At 43.8% G+C, this 23,961-nt stretch overlaps 1 protein-coding gene across 1 annotated transcript in view; it reads right to left on the bottom strand.

The window, feature by feature from the left end:
* LOC126249509 (uncharacterized) overlaps nucleotides 1–23,961 on the bottom strand; it is a 465,406-nt gene that overhangs the window by 334,027 nt on the left and 107,418 nt on the right. Inside the window, exon 2 of the mRNA XM_049951160.1 lies at nucleotides 619–676. Within this exon, the coding sequence (XP_049807117.1) occupies nucleotides 619–640 (22 nt within the window). The 5' untranslated portion in view covers nucleotides 641–676. The remainder of the gene's footprint in view (nucleotides 1–618; nucleotides 677–23,961) is intronic.

Here is a 23,961-nt window from a genome sequence, read left to right as displayed (position 1 = left end):
AAACAATCATTGAGCCTTAACAAGCGGAACAAAGCCTATACTATTGCACTGGGTAGTGGGATATTTGCTTCCATAAATTAGAAACGCGTTGATAATATGCTTTACAGATGGCAAGAGTTTCCACTGAGCACCTGTTATTGTGTTTAAGAACTGAAATCCGCATAGTCTGTCGCCACCATACATGAAAATCACAGTCTATTTGTTTACGAGCTCTGAACATAGCTAAGTAAATTGTAAGCTGGTCGTTTGTATGTTCCGATGTTCTATTGCCCGTGAAATCCTCTTTCCGAAGAGAATGAACTATGATATCTTATTGTGAATAAATTTTCTCGTGAAATCAAGCATTCAAGTTGCAATAATGTTACACGGTTTCGTATGAGTTTGTCATCAACGATTTAGTTTATGACCATACGAAAGAAAAACAAAACCGGTCGCAGTCTCGTGTTGTTGCAATCATACGAAATCATACATCCTAGTTGTCCAAGCTGCTTCCTTTAGTAACACCTCTGGTCATTATAGCCGGTTCTGTGCCAGCCATACAGAGGTGAAGGGAATTCTTTTTAGGAGTACTTCAGGAAACGAGACGGTGACTTATAATATTACAAGATGATCACTTACCTGTAAAGAAGACGAAGCGCATAGTTGCATTGGTTAGGAGGCGGTGTTGCTCTCCAACCTGTAACATACCAAAATTGAAAGTTAATACTTCTCATCCTATCATAGCAGTGCTAACAATGACAACATCCTTCTTCCTACTACTAATGACCTATATCGCAAGCAGAAGTATTTTCCGTGTTGCTATGACACTGTTCCAGAAAGCTAAAGCTACTTCTAGATGTCAGAGAGAGAGAGAGAGAGAGAGAGAGAGAGAGAGAGAGAGAGACATTATTGTGGCTGCATGTTTGGGACCCACACCTAATAACGTCTTCTAATCCTTATGGGAAACAACGGAAAGTCAAACTGTACCTGCAACCAATTACATCTTCCTTTCTCATACATCAAATAAGGTGGCACAAATTAATACCGAGTTATGTGGCGTCAAATACCAGATGGCTCAGGGAACAGACTGGAGCGAAATTAATAACACTGTAATTAAAATTAAATGTTGTTGCGCAGTACACGCAGCCAGATGAATGGATGATAGATGAACCAAGTTAGTTCTTTTCTTGATTGCAGGAGGCAATAAACGGCTGAGACACCGTCCTGATGGAAGAAGGTGGGTACATTACATCAGACGCAACTCAAGCATAAAGTGTGTTGTTTATAAAATTAGTGTATGTAGTATTATGATTGTATTTTATACTGACTTTTCACTGTATCTCACGCATCAAAAAATATGTTGTAGTAGCAGAAGTTGGAATGCCCGATCAGAAGTAACAAATACACTATGTGATCAAAAGTATCCAGACACATGGCTGAAAATGACTTAAAAGTTCGCGGCGCCCTCCATCGGTGATGCTGGATTTCAATATGGTGTTGGCCAACCCTTAGCCTTGATGACAGCTTCCACTCTCGCAGGCATACGTTGAATCAGGTGCTGGAAGGTTTCTTGGGGAATGGCAGCCCATTCATCACAGAGTGCTGCACTGAGGAGAGGTATCGATGTCGGTCGGTGAAGCCTGACACGAAGTCGGCGTTACAAAACACCCCAAAGGTGTTCTATAGGATTCAGGTCAGGACTCTATGCAGACTAGTCCATTACAGGGATGTTACTCTCGTGTACCCACTCCGCCACAGGCCGTGCACTATGAATAGGTGCTCGATCATGTTGAAAGATGCAATCGCCATCCCCGAATTGCTCTTCAACAGTGGGAAGCAAGAAGGTACTTAAAACATCAATGTAGGTCTGTTCTGTGATAGTGCCACGCAAAACAACACGCGGTGCAAGCCCCCTCCATGGAAAACACGACCACACCATAACACCACCGCCTCCGAATTTTACTGTTGGCACTACACACGCTGGCAGATGACGTTCACCGGGCATTCGCCATACCCACATCCTGCCATCGGATCGCCACATTGTGTACCGTGATTCGTCACTCCACACAACGTTTTTCCACTGTTCAATTGTCCAATGTTTACGCTCCTTACACCAAGCGAGACGTCGTTTGGCATTTACCGGCGTGATGTGTGGCTTATGAGTAGCCGCTAGACCATGAAATCCAAGTTTTCTCACCTCTCGCCTAACTGTCATAGTACTTGCAGTGGATCCTGATGCAGCATGGAATTCCTGTTTGATGGTCTGGATAGATGTCTGCCTGTTACACATACCGACTCTCTTCAACTGCCGGCGGTCTCTGTCAGTCAACAGACGAGGTCGGCCTGTACGCTTTTGTGCTGTACGTGTACCTTCACGTTTGCACTTCACTACCACATCGGAAACAGTGGACCTAGAGATGTTTAGGAGTGTGGAAATCTCGCGTGCAGACGTATGACACAAGTAACACCCATACTGAGGTCGCTGATATGGAGTAACTGGCAGTAGATGGCAGTACAATGCACCTAATTTGAAAAACGTATGTTTTTGGAGGTGTCCGGATACTTTTGATCACATAGTGTAGCTCCAAGGCCCTGAATTTCCCCACGTAAAGCAAACACAAGAATAAGTAAGTAAAATGGTTTTATTAGAGAGAAAATAAATTCATTTTGTTGTCAAATTGCGAAACTATATTTCCACAGTGTTACGGATTATTTGTATAACATCAGAGACCTAATGACGACTACGACTGCGTGATGAAAGTGCTATGCATTAACCGCCACGGTGTTCAGCCGCGGCACCGAATTTCTTTTTCTTCTCCAAAAAACTTGATCGCCACTACTTTCACTGAGCTCTGTGAATAGGGCACCGGCCACCATTGCAACAGCTTGACGAAGCGTGAAAACATCTGGAATCCACTCATCTCGTCACATTCCCCTTACTCCAGCGTATCTTTCTGGGTTTTATATTATACATAGTGGCCTATCCTTCCCTTTCAGCCGAGTTGTGTGCAATCAAGAGTTTACAACCATACAACAAACATGGGCCCCTGTTTGCTTACCAGGATTATGCAAATAGTTTTGCTTGCTAGAAGACAGCACCACTCTTAAATTAGCCCAGCAGCGCGGCGGGTACGGCACGCAGTGTGGCGTAGTGGTAAACATTGTCGCGTGCGTACTGCAGGTCGTCATTTCAAACCCGACCACCACCAGCAATTATTTAATATTTGTCGTTAATGGAAAGTTCTTGGAATATACTATGTTTCTAATGTTTTTATTTTCTGGAATATTCAATTTCTGTAAAAATATCAGCATTCTGGAATGTTTAATGTCTGCACCTACATCTACATCTACATTTATACTCCGAAAGCCACCCAACGGTGTGTGGCGGAGGGCACTTTACGTGCCACTGTCATTACCTCCCTTTCCTGTTCCGGTCGCGTATGGTTCGAGGGAAGAACGACTGTCTGAAAGCCTCCGTGCGCGCTCTAATCTCTCTAATTTTACATTCGTGATCTCCTCGGGAGGTATAAGTAGGGGGAAGCAATATATTCGATACCTCATCCAGAAACGCACCCTCTCGAAACCTGGACAGCAAGCTACACCGCGATGCAGTGCGCCTCTCTTGCAGAGTCTGCCACATCTCCGTAACACTATCACGCTTACCAAATAACCCTGTGACGAAACGCGCCGCTTTTCTTTGGATCTTCTCTATCTCCACCGTCAACCCGACCTGGTACTGATCCCACACTGATGAGCAATACTCAAGTATAGGTCGAACGAGTGTTTTGTAAGCCACCTGCTTTGTTGATGGACTACATTTTCTAAGGACTCTCTCAATGAATCTCAACCTGGCACCCGCCTTACCAACAATTAATTTTATATAATCATTCCACTTCAAATCGTTCCGTACGCATACTCCCAGATATTTTACAGAAGTAACTGCTACCAGTGTTTGTTCCGCTACCTATTAGTAGCTGCTCTCTCTGCCCAGGAGGTCAGCTCTGTTCTGGCTGTTACAATGGTGTCAGTAATAAAGATACTTTCGGTTCTGAGTGCTGCACTTCATTGACCGCCTTTGTATTTGAGCTTAATAGTGTTTTCGTGGTGACATTGTTTGGCGGAGACGCCGGGTACTTCAAAATATCTATATTATCGTGCCTCCAATTAGGCAACGTATAAGCAGTCACATACGCAGCCAGGAACTGGAATGAAAGCAGTATATCCACGAGACCAATGGATTCGAAGCCAGCAGTAAGACAGCTGCACTTAAGGCATCCATTAATGTTTTCCGTAGACGCTGGTCCGGATCGGATGAAATGACTGCAAGTATTCGACCGAGCCACCATATGCAACAGGTGTGTTGATATGATGTGCTTGGAAAACGTGTACTTTTACTTGGACAACAAAGCCTAGCAGTGATTAGAGGAAAAACGGAGGGAAGCTCAATAGCTGCAACAATTTCCAGGTTGAACTGAAGAAAACGTTCGGCGAAAATCTACATCTACATCCATACTCCGCTAGGCACCTGACGGTGTGTGGCGGAGGTTACCTTGAGTACCTCTATAGGTTCTCCCTTCTATTCCAGTCTCATATTGTTCGTGGAAAGAAACATTGTCGGTATACCTGTGTGTGGGCTCTAATCTCTCTGATTTTATCCTCATGGTCTCTTCGCGAGATATAAGTAGGAGGGAGCAATATACTGCTTGACTCCTCGGTGAAGGTATGTTCTCGAAACTTCAACAAAAGCCCGTACCGAGCTACTGAGCGTCTCTCTTGCAGAGTCTTCCACTGGAGTTTATCTATCATCTCCGTAACGCTTTGGCGATTACTAAATGATCCTGTAACGAAGCGCGCTGCTCTCCGTTGGATCTTCTCTATCTCTTCTATCAACCCTAGCTGGTACACTTAGTAGAAGAACAATAGAAGAACTAGGCCCAGTGTCATGGAGGAAGGACAGAACCTTACATAGACAATGTTTTGGCCATATGTCACATCGTGAATCCTATCATGACAGATGCCTAAAAAATCTCGCACTTGATGAAAGGGGTCGCAAAAGACATGTACCAAGCTGGTAAGAATGGCACAACGACAGAGGAATTCATCAAGTGGCGCTCACAAATCTAGGTATTGCAACAGAAAAATAATCGGACGAAAGAGGTATAACTGACCGTCCATACGGTAGTTGGAAGACCACCGTGCGCTCGCCACTCTCATAAGCAAGATTGTAAGGAAAAAAAAAAAAAATGGTTCAAATGGCTCTGAGCACTATGGGACTTAACGTCTATGGTCATCAGTCCCCTAGAACTTAGAACTACTTAAACCTAACTAACCTAAGGACAGCACACAACACCCAGCCATCACGAGGCAGAGAAAATCCCTGACCCCGCGGGGAATCGAACCCGGGCGTGGGAAGCGAGAACGCTACCGCACGACCACGAGATGCGGGCCAAGATTGTAAGAGAAGAGATACATCAGTGTACGGCAGCCAGAAATGTCAGATCGAGTACACACGACTCAGCAGCCATGAATGTCAACCCGATACGTCAGAAGGTAATAGAGAATGTCGAAGAATGGATGTATCGATGTTTAGCACGAAATTCAGACACTAATCGAAGGTGTCATGGAAAATGGATTTGTCCAACTTGGACTTAAGTCGCAACCGTCAAATAATGACCCTCTATCTGGCCAGCGCATGCGAAATCAAGTCCTCCACCAAGTACAACGCCCCACAGTAGAACAGACATTTCGAGGACGGAGGACAACACGCCGGTGTGTTTCCACTGTGGACGCCGTGGACACCGTGTACGCTACTGCAAACAAACAGAGGGAGTTTTTGACTACAACAACGCCAGTAGTCATCCATCACATTAGTTCTATTCAAGTCAGTCAACTGCAAAAGATTGTAGACAACCTGTGGGACGAATCCCATCGCCATACCCTGGAGGAGGTAGCTCTCCAACACGCCTTACCTGTCCCCCGTCGCTGTACAGAGGTACTTTAGGAAAACTGAACTTGGCGACCATCTATGGACTTGAGGCCGCCACAAATGCAAAGTTCACCCACCAAGATGTGAGGAAATCTTATTGGTGTCACCGTTGACGGCCAACCCGTCCTGGTGCAGGGCGATTCAGGGGTTGCCTTTTGTGTAATGTATTGCAACAATAACTATCAATGAAACAACACAGCCCTTCGAATTTTGCCGTTTTAACAGAATGAATCTTAATGTTATTCTCGAATAGGACTTCTTGTAAGCATCTCAAGCTGTCATAGACTGTGGAAGATCAGAGCTCTATTTTGCGAAGCCACTCCAACAAGTATACATAGCAAAGATTTCTCTGGGTGACGAAGATACCCTCGATTATTTGAACGGATAAAAGCATTTCCCAACTACGAGCATGCAGTCAGGCTACTGGCAGATCTAGGTGACGGGGCTGAAGGGAAAACACTGCCTTCATAACTCCTGGCGGCCTCTATGAATTACCCCGTTTGGACTGTGTTATCATCGAGACGAGTTCCAGTATTCAGTCGAGATGCTCAATAAAACTGTATAGCTTTTGTCGATTTCAAAAGCTACTCAGGCTCACGAAGGAAATCTACATGCCAGCGAGCACCATAAGCATCGTAGGTGGTCAAGGAGAACATTGCATTGTTGACTGTCACGAGCAGCCACATTTCACCATAAAAGTTCGAGCTTAAGGCAGCCGAACCAGTCCAGGAAGGATAGCTTAGCGCCATTGATGAATAATCGTGCTTCGCTAACACTATTGACAGCACAAGTGAGGAAGCTACTATCGAACTGCCAATAGGATCTGGCCTGGCTCACCAACAACGTCGGCGAATGATAGTCATTCCGCGTCAATTTTCGGATGTTTTCAAATCCAGAGTGGAGAAACAATAGATCAAGCGGCCTATAGTGAAATATCTTATCAACACTGGGAATCATCCACCAATTAGTCAGTGACCACGAAGAGTCTCGCAAGCTGAAAGACAGATAATCCGAATGGAAGCGGAGAAAGCTGCTACAATACAGCGCTGAATCTTGGTATCATTATTTGTTAGAGTGAAATTTAACACTCCTCCACAAAATACAGAAGGGCCATGCAAAAACACTTGTCCATTGGTGTGAGCTTGGGCGCGCCAGAGATTATCCTGGGTGAGCTGGCCCCTGGAAGAGCACCCTACGGCCACCGACGAGTGTCGCACATGCCTTCAACCAGACAATCGTCGGAGGCGTGTTTGGAGGCAACTTGGTCAGGCCGAACGCATTAGACACACTGTCCAGCGAGTGCAGCAAGGTGGAGGTACCCTGCTGTTTTGGGGTGGCATTATGTGGGGCCGGCGTACTGCGCTGGTGGTCATGGAAGGCGCCGAACTCTCGGAACTGAGTTGATGCAGAACTTATTTTGATGTGTGTATTTTGAAAATCTGACATTTAAGTTGTGATATCAAGTGGTGGTGGAACCTAGGATTTATTTTGAGTTTTTTTATATTTTTCATCTTGCTTAGTGTGGGGCTATTAGTTTTTTGACAGTAACACATTCACAATCGAAGCTTGATTATTGAAGGGATTTATATTTAAAAAGGAAAGATAATTGACTTCCATTAGCTGAAAATAAATTTTAGTTCCCTGGTTATCATTTACTCACAACGATCTTTCAATAACTGGTTTAGAAAGGAAAGAATTTAAAAGGAAAGCAAAAGTTATAGTTCTGTCATTTAGCAAGTAGCGGGAAGCACGCTCAAGTCAGCAATTAGATCTAGAAAGTTGAACTGAGAATAGCTAAACCAAAGAGGGCCATTTTCAAAGACTAGCGCCTTATGGTTTAAAACATTGAAACAATTCCGTAAGAGGTTGGCACTGAATGCTAGGGTTGGCGATACTATTTCTAATAGGTTTACCGAAGGAATGAATTGATATGTACCTGAAGATTATATTAAACATTCATGAGTAGCGAAGCAAATAACCAACGGTGGTGCCTGAAGAAGTTTAGTTGCGTTGTTTTAGCAACAGTTTGTATTTCTGGAATCGGATGTCAGAATATATTACGAAAATACTTTAATTCTGAAGTTTCTCAACTCTTTAGGGACGTGTAGGTAATCGATGGTATATAAATGTTAAAATCTTAACCATCATTATACTGAAGATCGTATTTTAATATGAAAAAAGATTTTTTAGATATTTAGTGGAATACCGCTACGTGCTAACTTACGTATCCATACGATACATACATTGAGTGAACTCTTCAAAACAAACAAAACACCGTCCGAACAGGCCTTGAAGGCCCAATCGCCGTGTCATCCTCAGTCTTTAGGTGTCACCGGATGCCATTACGGAGGGTCACACCGCTCTGGAGGCCGTTATGTTTTCCTGACCGGTGTCACTACTTCTCAGTCAAGTAGCTCCTCAATTGGCCTCACAAGCGCTGAGTGCAGCCAGCTTGCCAACCGCGTGGTCTCAGGCTCCTTGACATAGTTCACAGTTCACGCACTTCCCCCTGTCGGAGGTTCGAGTCCTGCCTCGGGCATGAGTGTTTGTGTTGTCCTTAGCGTAAGTTAAAGTTAGATTAAGTAGTTTGTAAGCCTAGGGACCGATGACCTCAGCAGTTTGGTCCCATAGGAACTTACCATACCGGCTTGACAATAGCACTAGGCAGATCCTGATGGCCAGCCATCCAAATGCCAGCCAAGCCCAACATCGCTTAACTTCGGTGATCTGAGGGGAACCGGTGTTACCACTGCGATAAGGCCATTGGCGATTGAATTCTTCACAAAAGAAAAATATAGATACTCAAGAGTCTCACTAATTTAAATGATACAACTTAATACCAGTTACTACGCTACGGCTGAAGAGTAATTCAAAGTATATTAAAGTATCTGACGAGCATTATAGTCAAGCAGACGCTTCATAAGTAGTGATTTGGCTTGTGGACTCGCTTCATTATATGTTGATGGTTTTTTCGCAAAGAAGCTGAAACCAAATAAGATCCATTTAACCAAGCGTGTGTTATAGTGCTAAGAGGTAGAATTACAAATTCGATCAAGTGTACGATTATTTATTGGTCACATCGTTGCTCTTACAGTATTCTAGGAGTCCGTGTTTTGAAAGGTTGAATAGAATCTTATTGCGCCTCTCCACGAGTAATTATCAGTTTTATTTAATTTATATTTTTCTCGATTTTCTCGTTTATTAGGACGGGGTGGTACCTGAACGTTTTAACAGGATTCGTTACGTGGATACTCGTAGGTTGCAATTCCGGCACAGTGCAACCTTAATATTCTTACAAAAAAGCTTAGTATGGCATCTACTTTTCTTTTAATCAGTGCAGTGCGGTCGTTCCAGTTTAGGTCGCTCCTGATACATATTTCCATACATTTTACGGTTGTTCCTTTTTATATTGATCGATTATAATCGAACAATAATTGGATTTTGTGAGTAATGCAACACGTCACATTTATTTGTGTTTGGAGTCAACTGTCAATCGCTGCACCAAGCGCTGAACCTCTGCAGGTTTACCTGAATTTCGCCAGACTTTCCTGACATTGCAACTCTCCTATATACAGTAGCATTATTCGCGCACTTCCAACGTTACCTACTAGAACATTTACATACTGCATATTTTTTTTAAAAAAATCCCGTAATGTTTCGGGTGGTATTACTTCTCAAAAATAGAAAAAAATCGTATCAACATAGTAAAGAGTGAACTTGAGTCGCATTATTGAACGCGGGAAATGGCAGACACAACAATCTTCTATGATTTAGCCTACAGCATTAATCGAAGATGTGTGTCATGTACACTGAACGACTTTCTCAGTGCCGCATTTCACCGAAAAAAATGTGTCCAGCAGCTGTTCCTGTGATTTGAAGACACGGATAATTTGTAACAAGGACAATGGATAGCCACAGAAGTCACACATTTGGCACGTAGTCCCCTACCAGCATGCCAGATTACAGTTGAGCCATTGGATTCTAAGACAGAACAAGGAAGTTCAACAGTTCACAACTGATGTTTTATTTACGTATGAAGCGGAATACACGGAGTTAACCACAGTAATCGCGAGTGGGTAGATTCGAAACCTAGAGCGACCATGGAAGCAAGGCATCAGATTCGCTTTAGTATCAATGTGAGGACAGGAATTGTGGGTAACAACTCATAGGGCTATATACTTCACCGGAGAAAGTAGTATGTGCGATTTGTCAACCATTTTTACGTGACGAATTAATGGCACTTCTGAAAAACATTTCCCTTTCAAAAAAACGACGGATATCTGTTATGTGCAACGGAACACACTTTCTACACCTCTTACATCAGTTACAACTGTTTAGTGGGTGAAGAATTGGTCGAGGACGTCGAGTAGAATGGTCTACCTCCTCACCTGACCTTAATTCCTTCGATTTCTGGCTATGGGGACATTTAAAATCAGTGGTGTATTGCGCACCTGCCGACAACGGGCACACGTTCCTGTAACGTGTATGTCATGCATGTGACCGAACCCGAAGGCAGCTAAGTGCGTTCCCACAAGTCCGTAATTCTCTGAGAACAAGGACTAAAAGAAGTGTATGAATATCACTAATGTCGCTCCGAAACAACTTTGGCATTGTAATTTGTAGCGGAGACGCGTTTGTGATGTAATTAAGAGGCAGAAATCAGTATTTTGGAAACGATAGAAATTATTGTGTGGTCTGTTGAGATCTTGGTAGCAAGTAAGCAAAAGTTAGTCGCGACCGCATAGAACCACGTACGTTACTATTTCCTGTACAACGCCAGTTTCTCTTCCCAAGATCAAAACTACTTCACAGTAAAGTACAAACGGCCGCTATTCCTTTCTTTCTTTTTTCAAGGTCTTCGATTAAAAATTAAGATGCTCGGGAATTAAATCGCCAATTCTTATTTCGGTATCTCTCACAGCAGTGAATTCCTGATGACAACGTTCATAGTAAGGCGTTTCATTTTACGTGATATTCCATGCACAAGCTAATATGAGCTTCGTGTGTCTCAATAGAGGATTCCCGTGAGGTCTCGAAGCACAGTAAATAAAGGCGTACAAGCAGCCTTTCACGCCAGACGAGGATAATAAGGAGGCATCTGTGCAGAGTGGGGGAACGAAGAAACGCTCGAACAACCGATCCATTCACTCATTACCGTCTCAGTCACTTTCTCGAACAGTGGTAACTCATATTGCAAACAACAGAAAGCACTAAGACTAGTGCCAAAACATGACGGCACATGAAACAACATGAAAGGGTGCTAATGAAAGAGAAACAGGGAAATGTAGCACAGTGAAGGATTTAACCTTTGGTAGAGACGAATATCAGGTAAAGATCAGGCATTTGGTCAGAACGGAAATTTGTGAGAGTGAGATTTACAAACATTTAACAGCGTTGTGGCTACGCTGCAAGATAATGTAATGGGAAGAAGAAAGATTTTTCTGTATGAGAGGCTTAATTCGTTACAAGTACTTATTTTTAGCACGTCGATACATATCTCCACGAAGAAGTATAAAATACAACATGCAAAATCCGATGGCAGCAGTTTGACGTCAGGAGTAATTCAGCTACTAATCGTGAACAATGGGTTTTCTGTCGACTAAACAGAAATAAAGAATCTGTGCACTTCACTAACAATTTCTTGATTTTGTTGACATGGCGTAGTCTTAACACTACCAAAAGAAATATATACAGTAGATTAACTGAAAAATTGTAAAATACAGTTTCTACAGCATATGATAAATGTGAAATAAATCACATCTGAAGCGATCGGCTACAACAAAAGAAATTGCAATTCATTTATTTGCAGTGGCTGCCTCAGTAGATGAAACAATGTCGTCAATACTATGGAGGTATCCCTATCGCTAAAATGCGCAACATCGACATCCACTCATAATCTAGTATCTACTGCAGCAAATAGTGGACTACAGTTCATTGTTTGACGTTTACTTATTTCTTTAATTTAATTTAATTTATTTATTTAACCTGATCAGATTAGGAGTTTGAAGCCCTCTGTTTCATCAGACCTGGGTTTCGCACATACACTGATGAACCAAAACATTATGATCACCTGTTTAACACCTTGTTTGTCCGTCACTGAGTCTGTGAGACAGGTATCTTACAGTTTGTCGGTAGGTTAGTTGAGGTATGTGGAATTAGATGTCTACGCACAGGTCATGTAATTCGCGTAAATAACGTGCCGCTGGTTTGCGTACGCGGTGATGGCGCCCGATAGCGACCCACGTGGGTCCCGTAGGATTTATATCAGGCGAATTTGGTCGCCGAGACATCAGCGTGAGTTCAATATAACGCTCCTCAAACCACTGTATCCCGGTTCTGGCTCCAAGACACGGACAATTATACTGCTGAAAGATGACATTGCTGTCGGCGAAGACATCAAGCATGGAGGGATGAAATGGTTCTCAGCTGTCAGTGTGTCTTCGATTACTACCACAGGTCCCATGCAAGCGCAGAAGAATGTCTTCCATAGCATAATATTGCTCCCGCCGGCCAGCGTCCGTGGCGCGCTGCACGCTTCGAGCAGCCGTTCACCTCGATGACAGCGTTCACCCGAAGAGCCGACACGTTTCCATTGATTGACGGTCTAATCCTGATGGTCCTCTACCCACTGCAATCGTAATTGACGATGGGGTTGGGTCAACACGTGAACTCGAAGGTGTGGTCTGCTGTAGAGCTCCATGTTCAACAATGTACGATGAACCAGCGTTGTGCTCTTTCGGTAGAGATGCCACAGATCACCATCTATCCAGTTTTACAGAGCAGAAAAGCTTCCAAACCCCACGTTCTGTGAAGAGTCGTGGACGTCCAACCATTTAGCACCTAGTAGTGGTGGTTTCACTGTCCTTCTACCTCTTTCCGTAGATGCTCACAACAATAGCACGTGAACATTCGACCAACTTTACCGTTTTCAAGATATTCGTTCACAGGCTCTGCTAATAATAATCTTCCCTTTGTCAAAGTCGCTTATCTCAATGGACTTCTCCACTTGCAGTCCATATCTTTGCTAGGGTGATCTGATCCGCTTACATACTTTTGTTACCGCGTCACGTGCCCACAACGGCACCAGGCGGCATTCAATGTCGCGGTGGGCAATGGACATGTTTTGGCTTATCAGTGTAATTATCTTTTTGTTCGGCTATAAAAACCTATCGAATGTGAGATTATTTAACTGTCTGCTCTTCCTCTTCATCAACATTTCGTCTCCAACAGTGAAAAATTCTACGCGAGCTCAGAAAGTTCTATGAAGAAATTTAAGGAAATAATTCAAAATTATCATTAACAAATCACCAATCTTCGACATATATCAACCTATAAGCATTTTTTCTATACAGTACTCTTGTTAATAATATTTCCCCTCACAAATTTCTATAGCAGAGCTAGGAACGTGCAGGTTTAATATACCTGCTCACTGTGTGCCCAGCTCCTGAAAACAAGTGAGAAAGCTGCATCTTTTTGAGGTTACCATTCTAATGAAATTTTTAGAAACCTATTGAGGCAGATTCTGTCACAGTTTATCTTTGCTTAATTTTATTTTATTCGTTTCTGTTAGTTATATAGCCTGAACGTTATGTTTTCATTTGAACTTCCGTTAACTAACTAGGCTGACGCGTACAAATTTAGGGAGATGGTTCCTACAATACAGTATGTGCACTTTAGCAGATGGTGCATTGGCCATATAGAACTGGCACTGCGTCTGTATGGTGATTCTCACACTCATCTCCGGCCGGCCGAAGTGGCCGCGCGGTTCTGGCGCTGCAGTCTGGAGCCGCGAGACCGCTACGGTCGCAGGTTCGAATCCTGCCTCGGGCATGGATGTGTGTGATGTCCTTAGGTTAGTTAGGTTTAACTAGTTCTAAGTTCTAGGGGACTAATGACCTCAGCAGTTGAGTCCCATAGTGCTCAGAGCCATTTGAACACTCATCTCCATGAGTAGCCGACACCTTCATAACTTAAGTCCCCAGCTGCAACATTTTCTCGTCAGTTTCCTACGCAGATCCATAATTAAACACTGACTACATGAAGTGATTGAGGTTATTAAAAAGTTATTGTTGATGCATTATCACGATTTTCACGGCAGTAATCGAAGTTAGAGCTACCACAAAATAAACAGTAAGCTTGCTAGGAGCTCTAATCCAGTCTCAGAGGCTAGTCTAGCTAGCAATGTTGCATTCTTTAACATTTGTTGTCGGCTGTAAAATTAAGGTTGCTACCACTGCAACAATCAATCGTCACAAAACTCAAAATCCATATTATCTTTCAATACCACCGATCTTGATCCATATGCATGTATGAACAGAACTCTGAAGGGTGCGGTAAAGTACATGCAACGAAGACTAGAGCGCTTCGTGAATTGATAGTTTAGTAAGCGCTAGAACATTACGGAGGTGCTCAACAAATGCCAATGTCGGACCACTTGAGAGAGGCGTTCGCCACCAAGGAGAGGTGTCTTTTACGAATCCTCATAAGAAAAAATCCAGAGGCGTCAAGTCTGGCTAACGAGCCGGCCACGACACATCTCCTCCGCGTCCAATCCAACGATTTGGGAATTGCCTCTGCAACTCATTTCTAGCCATCAGCGAAAAATGTGCTGGACACCCATCGGGTTGATACCACAATCTGTTCCTTGTTCCTAAATATATTTCTTCCAATAGTAGAGTTAATGTTTCTTGCAGGGGTGTGGTGTACTTCCAACCATTAACATTTCCTTCGATGAAATAGGGGCCTATAATTCTGTCCTCCAGAATTCCACACCATGCATTCACCGACCATGATTTTTGGTGTGCAACTTGCCGCAGCCAACACGGATTTTCAGTAGCCCAATAAAGCATGTTACGCAAATTAACATTTCCATGGGTAGTGAATGTAGCCTCGTCAATAAAGAAAGCCAAATTTATAAATGTGTCATCCCTCTGAATCTGAAGTTGAGACTATCGGTAGAATTCAATATGACGCATACAACCCGTACCAGTTAATTCTTGGTGGAGACTGACATGATAAGGATGATATTTATGGCGATGCAGAACACGAACAACACTACTCTGGTTTGTGCCAGGATCCCTTGCGATTTAACGCGAACTAACACAAGGATCTCGAACCACAGTGGCAAGAGTACCAAACTATAGCATCCCACATAAAAAAAACAAAAAACAAAGTTGACCTGCATATCTCTGACGCGACCCCACCCAGCAACAAAAAACCAACGTCATATTATGGCCCCTGTTGTCCCATGCAACATTTTTCCCACAATCTTTTCAACTACTATCATACTTTCGGAGTTATTCTAGTTAGCAATAGTTAGTGATTCACCGTGTATATTATTGGAAAAAAAGTATAAAAGTAGTTGTTTGTCAATGCTTTCATTAGAGGGAGAGCAGTGGGACATGAGGCAGGAAATATGCCATTCTCGTCACTGTATACATTGTATGGCACAAGTGGTAGGTGTAGCATCAAAGACGTAGTAAAGGTTGAGTACAATGTACCTGTAATGCGGACGAAGGACCCGCGCAATAAATAGAGCCAGGTCATGAAGTGTCCACAACATAACGAAGGTATGCTGGTGGCTCACTGAACAGAAAACTCTCTATTCACTTTTAACTTTTTTTCCTATAATACACCTTATGCAGTGTCATGACAATCGACGGGACTATAAAAATCGGAAAGAGAAACTTCATTGTGGTGACGTTAAATCTGAATGGTATAACTTCTGTAAAGAGAAACATTATGTGCAAATCTATTCTTACACTTTGAGGCGCCTTAACTCGCCAGATACTTAGAAAAACGAAAGGCAGTGATTATAAATACAGATATATTTTTACCTTATTTCAGAAATACTGATCGTTATCCTTATTGGAAACTTCTTTCATAAATTAGATTTCAAATCTTCTTTTTTCGTAGAGGGAAAAGGAAATGAAAAAGCTACACTTCCACAACAGATGAATTTCGTGTTTTACTGCTTCCTCCATTTGCATTTTCGTAGTATGTCTTTTTTAGCTATATTTAACTTTGTCCCACGAACAGACACTCTCTGCTATGATAAGACGATTGAAAAGAAACGTTGAAGTCAATTTTTCGTGTCTCTGATGCGGCTGGGGTGTATGATATATAACCGGTAGTCTTTAAGTGTAGATGTTTAATGCGTCGTTGGGTGTATAGGGCCCCTTCTGCCAGGTACAGCTGTCAATTTTCGGTTCTCGGAACAGGCAGGTCTTCAGTTACCTGTTACTTCCACAGTTCTGTTTATTATAGATACTTTTTCCCGAGTCCAGTTCCTAATTCGTACCTTACTGTGGCACATGAGAAGATCGTGTATGCTTTTTAACAATTGGCATTAGTTACAATAAGGGCTTAGTTCCAACTTAATCTCCTTCTAGTGGGAATAATTTCATTAATCGTATGACATAGCTACCCAGTCATTGAACCAGTGGGACACTCGAAGTAACACATTAATGTTTCAGGAAGGCAAATACGTTTGTTATGGTCTCACGTTTCGATATATAAATCAAGACAATTATTGTTAGTTTCCCTGTTAGTATGGGATTTGTCGCTCAGGTCGTTAGGGGTGTTCATTTTTCAGTGAAATAAGGTGATAGACAAAAACACGATGATGTCTGGTCCAAGTGCAAAGGAACGGCGAAAGATGACTGAGGTTTGGCAGCAGTTACCATAGCCTGCTTCTCAGCAGCCCAGGGGTCAGAGCAGACGGGTAGTGGGAGCCGCTGAGCGGCGCTCAGTTCTGTGAAACTTGTTCAAACGTGTGTGAACGGCTGGAGAAACTGTGACAGGCAACGTGTCCTTTAATGAAATTTATAAGGCACACCTGTCATGCTGCAGCTGCCTGGCGCTGCTTTCTAGCACAGCGTCGCCGTTTCAATTTTCTGTTCTTGCTTCTCAGAAGAAACGACGCATTTTTCCCCGATTTCTTTAATTTACATTTTCTCAGAGACAGCAAATTTCCTGGAATAGTAATAAGCTGACTTTACACTAAGACCGGAGCTAATCTTCTCTGCAATCACATAAGCTTTTCAACACGTAAGAAATGTGTAGGGGTTAGACAAAAATAAACACAACACACTAACATGCCCAGTACGGTGTAGGAAACCCGTTGACATTCAAAATAACTTCTAGTCGGCTCGGAATGGATAAATACAAATCCTTTATGGTTGTATATGGAATCTTACACCATTCTTTCTGCAAAATATTTGGTAATTCAGGTACCGATGATTAAGGTGGATAGCGATCACACACCTACCTCTAAAAAGCAGGCCACAATGGCTCAATAATGTTGAGATCTGGTGACTATGGTGGCAAGAAGAGCTGCGAAATTCATCCTCGTGCTCACTAAACCGGTGTTGGACGTGAACAGGGGCCCTGTCGTTTTGGAACGCAGCATCACAACTGGAGAACAAAAATGGTGCCACGGGACAGACCTGATCATCCAAGATGGTTACATAAAGCTTAATAGTGATGCGGCCATGCAGAGTAACCGCCGGTCCGAAATAATCACTGAATCCCCGACATGTTTCAATCTTCGGGCATAAACTCGGCAAGGAGTTGGAAATATTGTGAATCAAGAGTAATCCGACCAAATGACTTTCTTCCATTGCTCCATAGTTCCGATTTTATTGCTTCGGCACCACTTTTTCCTCTTGCGGCCATTTGCGTCAATGACGAGTGGTTTTGGAATTCCATATCGCTCTGGAATTCACTGCTTATGGAGCTCCATTCGTGTTGTTTCCGTGCTGACAGAGTTAGAAAGTGCGACATTCTGTTCTGCAGTGACTTTTACAGCTATCGTCATCTTATTTTTCGTCACAGTCCTCTTCAATGACCGTCTGTCACGATCACTCAGCACACACAGGAACAGCTCTCATCACCCACGAGTTAGCTACATTAGTTACTGACGTTGTTGCCATTAGTGAAGCCAGACTATCAGGAGAGGGATAGGTCACTGAGACTAATTCAGGGAACACCATCTCCTAGAAAGGAAAGCATGGTGGAGAACCACGCATCCATGATTGCGAATTTGCAATAAAAACAACAATAGTGGAAGGACATAGATTAACACCTGTTTCTGTCAATGAAATAATTAGGACTCTTCTAATTCCTCTTTCTGGAGACTATTTTGTCAACCCCGTCTCTGCATATGCTCCCGCTTTAGACAGGTATGAAGATACAAAGAATCAGTTCCGTCATCAACTCCACAATGTTCTCGTCAAGGTACGTACTAAAGGTAAACTCTTGTTACTTGGGGATTTCAATGATAGAGTGGGAAGAGGCAATCGCTTTTTGGGAAACATCATGGGTGATCAAGCTGTTGGAAACTGCAGTGCAAATGGGCTGCCATTTCTTGGTATCTCTGCTTAGCATGAGCTTTTTATCATCAGTACACATTTCCTTTTACTTATTCGTTATAAGACTACATGGATGCATACACGCTCCAACAAACACTGATATCTTATTGACTAGAAACACGTTCTAATCACGAACATCGATTATCGAATGATCAGAACATCGTTGATTGCTTGACTGATTACAAACGGATAGTCGGTGATCTGAGAATTCTAGTACATCGTAAAAGACGATCCTACTTCTCAAATACAGGAGAAAATTCGACATTAAGAGTCTGCATGTTAAAACTGCTCGCTCTTTCTTGCAAGACACGCTTTTAGATCTAATTCAGAAAACGCCAGCTAACACAACAGTTGTTGAACAGGAACGGAACGCTTTAAAAATAAGAACCTCATAAGTATCAAGCGGGAGTTTACCTATCTCTTGCCTAAGATCCATCCTTCATGGGAAAGGAAACATATTTTCAAGAGAAGATGTGTCAAACTAAAATAAGCATGATCAAGAACAAGTGGTGACAACAAAAAGCCAAGGAATTCCAAAGTCCGCCAGATGCTAGTGACTAAGCTGGAATAAAAGTGATATATGGAGCTGTTCGTTCCTGACCAGGAACCCTGAAACCAGTCGGCAGTGCGACCATCCACACTGACAGTCACGACATTTTGAGTTGCCGGAAAGAGCACTTCAGCTCATTCTTTACCAGTAGCTCTACTGCTGTTGACGACACCGTCAAACACGTCCCGCAAAATCCAGCACACGCTCGGAAGGCAGTTCCATCGACATTTCATAAATTTAGCAAGCCTGTAGATAGTATTAAATCGATACACACACCCGGATCTGACGACAATCCCCTGGAGACCATTGAAAGTGGTGGGTTGCCTCTAAAAACCAGACTCTTCTCCCTGTTTCTTCTAATGTGGGGAAGCCGTAAGATACTAGCGGACATGAGGAAATTCACAACTGTCATCTTAAAAAAAGGCGACCGAAGCATCTGTGGTAATTACTGTGGCATTCCCTTGCTCTTCGTGGCTAGTGAAATTTTTGGTAAAATTCTGTTGGATTGCCTCCAGACTCTTTCCGAGACTGTACTTTGTGAATCCTAATGCGGATTTCACCCTTCCATAGACATTATTGATATGATATTCTATGCGCCACAATTGCAAAAGAAGTGCAGGGAACAACATAAATCACTACTATTCTCGTTCTATGACTTAGAAAAGGACTTTGATAAGCTGCCCAAAGAAACTATATGGAAGGTCTCGAAATGGTTCGGCTGCCCTGAACACTTTGTTGGACTGATTCAAGCCCACCATGTTGAAATTTCTGGCAAGTGCTATATCAGAATGAAACATCTGAGAAATTCCGTGTTACTAATGGGCTCAAACATGGACGTGTCCTCTCGCCAACATTGTTTGCGCTGTACCTAGCAGTCACGCTTTTTAAGACATCGTCTGCAAACAATTCAGGTGTAGAACTGAAATACAGATTTGACTGAGAACTATTTAATCAGACCAGACTCCATTCTAAAAGGTTCACAGGTCTCACTGAACTTCACAGGTCTCACTAAACTGAAATATAGAGACGACAATACTTCTCCAGCTCACACATCAACACTATTGCGACTGTCTGCAAATTGTTTCAGTAGTGCATATGAACGGTTTGACCTGAACATCCACATCCTGAAGAAAAGAGGGCTCACACAGCCAGCTCCTGTAACTGATTTCCTAAATGAACTCACACAGCCGCTCCTGTAACTAATTTCCCCAATTTCAATATTTCTATTTTCAGCTCACATTTGGAAGAAGCAGATCACTGTCTCTATCTAGGAAGTACAGTATCAACTAATTGCTCACCGGAAAAGGACGTGGAGGACAGAATACGTGTCGCCTATGCTTCTTTCAGAAGTCTCACACAGGGGATCTTCCTAAGTAAAGATCTAATACTCTGCACCAAACTGATAGTGTATCCAGGAGTTATGTTTACATCCTGCTGCATGGCTGCGAAACCTGGACGCTATTAACCGTAATCTTCAGAAAGTAGAACGCTTCATCTAACGTAAGCTTAGATATCTTATGAACATACAATGGGATGATTTCATATAAAGGACAACTGTTCTTGAGACGTCTAAGACTTATAGTATAGAGGCCACCTCCATTGGTGACCGACTCAGATGGATTTGTCATTTCCAGTGGATGAGAAGCGGCAGACTTCCACGGTAAGTTTCTTGTAGTGAAGTGAGCTCAGGTAGAAGGCCACACGGTGCTCTTCGGAAGCGCTGAAAGGATCAGTTCAAGAAGAACCTTAAGAGCTTAAACAGTGATCTTAATGAAAGAAGATCGCACTCACTGGCAGACATCTACTTCAGCTTTTATTTTAAACACTCCTGGAAATTGAAATAAGAACACCGTGAATTCATTGTCCCAGGAAGGGGAAACTTTATTGACACATTCCTGGGGTCAGATACATCACATGATCACACTGACAGAACCACAGGCACATAGACACAGGCAACAGAGCATGCACAATGTAGGCACTAGTACAGTGTATATCCACCTTTCGCAGCAATGCAGGCTGCTATTCCCCCATGGAGACGATCGTAGAGATGCTGGATGTAGTCCTGTGGAACGGCTTGCCATGCCATTTCCACCTGGCGCCTCAGTTGGACCAGCGTTCGTGCTGGACGTGCAGACCGCGTGAGACGACGCTTCATCCAGTCCCAAACATTCTCAATGGGGGACAGATCCGGAGATCTTGCTGGCCAGGGTAGTTGACTTACACCTTCTAGAGCACGTTGGGTGGCACGGGATACATGCGGACGTGCATTGTCCTGTTGGAACAGCAAGTTCCCTTGCCGGTCTAGGAATGGTAGAACGATGGGTTCGATGACGGTTTGGATGTACCGCGCACTATTCAGTGTCCCCTCGACGATCACCAGTGGTGTACGGCCAGTGTAGGAGATCACTCCCCACACCATGATGCCGGGTGTTGGCCCTGTGTGCCTCGGTCGTATACAGTCCTGATTGTGGCGCTCACCTGCACGGCGCCAAACACGCATACGACCATCATTGGCACCAAGGCAGAAGCGACTCTCATCGCTGAAGACGACACGTCTCCATTCGTCCCTCCATTCACGCCTGTCTCGACACCACTGGAGGCGGGCTGCACGATGTTGGGGCGTGAGCGGAAGACGGCCTAACGGTGTGCGGGACCGTAGCCCAGCTTCATGGAGACGGTTGCGAATGGTCCTCGCCGATACCCCAGGAGCAACAGTGTCCCTAATTTGCTGGGAAGTGACGGTGCGGTCCCCTACGGCACTGCGTAGGATCCTACGGTCTTGGCGTGCATCCGTGCGTCGCTGCGGTCCGGTCCCAGGTCGACGGGCACGTGCACCTTCCGCCGACCACTGGCGACAACATCGATGTACTGTGGAGACCTCACGCCCCACGTGTTGAGCAATTCGGCGGTACGTCCACCCGGCCTCCCGCATGGCCACTATACGCCCTCGCTCAAAGTCCGTCAACTGCACATACGGTTCACGTCCACGCTGTCGCGGCATGCTACCAGTGTTAAAGACTGCGATGGAGCTCCGTATGCCACGGCAAACTGGCTGACACTGACGGCGGCGGTGCACAAATGCTGCGCAGCTAGCGCCATTCGACGGCCAACACCGCGGTTCCTGGTGTGTCCGCTGTGCCGTGCGTGTGATCATTGCTTGTACAGCCCTCTCGCAGTGTCTGGAGCAAGTATGGTGGGTCTGACACACCGGTGTCAATGTGTTCTTTTTTCCATTTCCAGGAGTGTATTTGGGCAGGAACGTGGTAAACTGGAAAATGAAAAACGTCAGAGACGCGAACTTCGCCAGGTGCAGCCACGTCCTTCGCCCTCGTGCAATCTGTGTGGCCCATCTTTCAAGCGATAATTGGTCTGCTAAGCCATCAAAGGCGTCTCCACACCTGAAATACGATGCAGTAAAGGAAATACAGGAGACAAATGAAATCTGTGCTACGATTATCGGCCGCCGCCGCCGACGACGACGATGAGGCGACGATGGTCTTCACGCCGAAGACTGTTGCAAACGGCTCTCGACGCTAGTCTACCCTGCGCCAGACTCGTCATATCTGTATAATTACTGCCACCTACATCTAGTTGAATCTGCTTGCTGTAGTCAAATCTTGGTGTCCATCTACGCTTTTGAACACACCATCCCCCTCGAAGCACACACGCTACCCTAATTAAAAATATATGATTCCTTGATGCCGTAGTTCCTATCAACCGAACTCTTCTTTTTAATTTAGTTGTGCAATAAATATATGCCGGCCGGGGTGGCCGAGCGGTTCTAGGCGCTTCAGTCTGGAACCGCGCTACCGCTACGGTCGCAGGTTCGAATCCTGGCTCAGGCATGGATGTGTGTGATGTCCTTAGTTAGTTAGGTTTAAGTAGTTCTAAGTTCTAGGGGACTGATGACCTCAGAAGTTAAGTGCCATAGTGCTCAGAGCCATTTGAACCATTTTTGCAATAAATATATTTTCTCACCAGTTTAAATCAGTACCTCGTCATTATTTCTCCGATCTACTCATCTAATCTTCAACATTTTTTCGGTAGCAACAAATTTCAGAAGCTTTTGTTCTCTCCTTGGTTGGTTGTTTGACTTGTGGGAGGGGACCAAAGAGCGAGGTCATCGGTCCCATCGGATCTGGGAAGGATGGGGAAGAAAGTCGGCCGTGCCCTTTTAAAGGAACCATCCCGGCTTCGAACCTTCGTCCTCCCGAATGGAAGTCCATTGTGTTAACCACTGCGCCACCTCGCTCGATGTTCTCTCCTTGTTTCAACTGTGTGCCATCTACGGCTCACTTCTGTATAAGGCTACACTCCAGAATAATATCTTCAGAAAAGACTTCTTAACTCTTAAATTCGATGCTAACAGATTTCTGTTTTTCAGAAACGCTTTTCTTGCAATTGGCAATCTGCATTTTATACCCTCTTTACTTCCGCCGTCCACAATTACTTTACTGCCTAAATAACAAATCTTGACTACTACTTTTAGTATTTTATTTGGGGTCTAATTCCCTCAGAATCATGTAATACAACTGTATTCCAACGCCCTTGCCGGCCGCGGTGGTCTCGCGGTTCTAGGCGCGCAGTCCGGAACCGTGCGACTGCTACGGTCGCAGGTTCGAATCCTGCCTCGGGCATGGATGTGTGTGATGTCCTTAGGTTAGTTAGGTTTAAGTAGTTCTAAGTTCTAGGGGACTAATAACCACAGCAGTTGAGTCCCATAGTGCTCAGAGCCATTTGAACCATCCAACGCCCTTGTTTTAGTTTCTTTACGTTCTTCTTACAGCCACTTCTCAAGACACTATCCACTCAGTTCATCTTTGTCATCGTCAAATATTACATTTTTTTTCTTTCTTCTCTTTGAACTTTAATTCCTTTCCCTAATATCTCCTTGTTTTCTTTCGTAGCTTGCTCGATGTACATATTAAATAACATTGAGGTTAGACTGCAATCTTGTCTCACTTCCTTCTCAACTACTGCTTCCCTTTCATGTCCTTCGACTCTTATTTCTACAGCCTGGTATTTGTACAGTATAAAGATAATTTTTTTATCTCTCTATTTTATCACTGTTACCT

The sequence above is a fragment of the Schistocerca nitens genome, chromosome 3 (assembly GCF_023898315.1).
Source record: "Schistocerca nitens isolate TAMUIC-IGC-003100 chromosome 3, iqSchNite1.1, whole genome shotgun sequence".
Taxonomy (NCBI): domain Eukaryota; kingdom Metazoa; phylum Arthropoda; class Insecta; order Orthoptera; family Acrididae; genus Schistocerca; species Schistocerca nitens.
The sequence above is the reverse complement of the archived record's forward strand: the minus strand, read 5'-3'. Positions and strand labels throughout refer to the sequence as shown.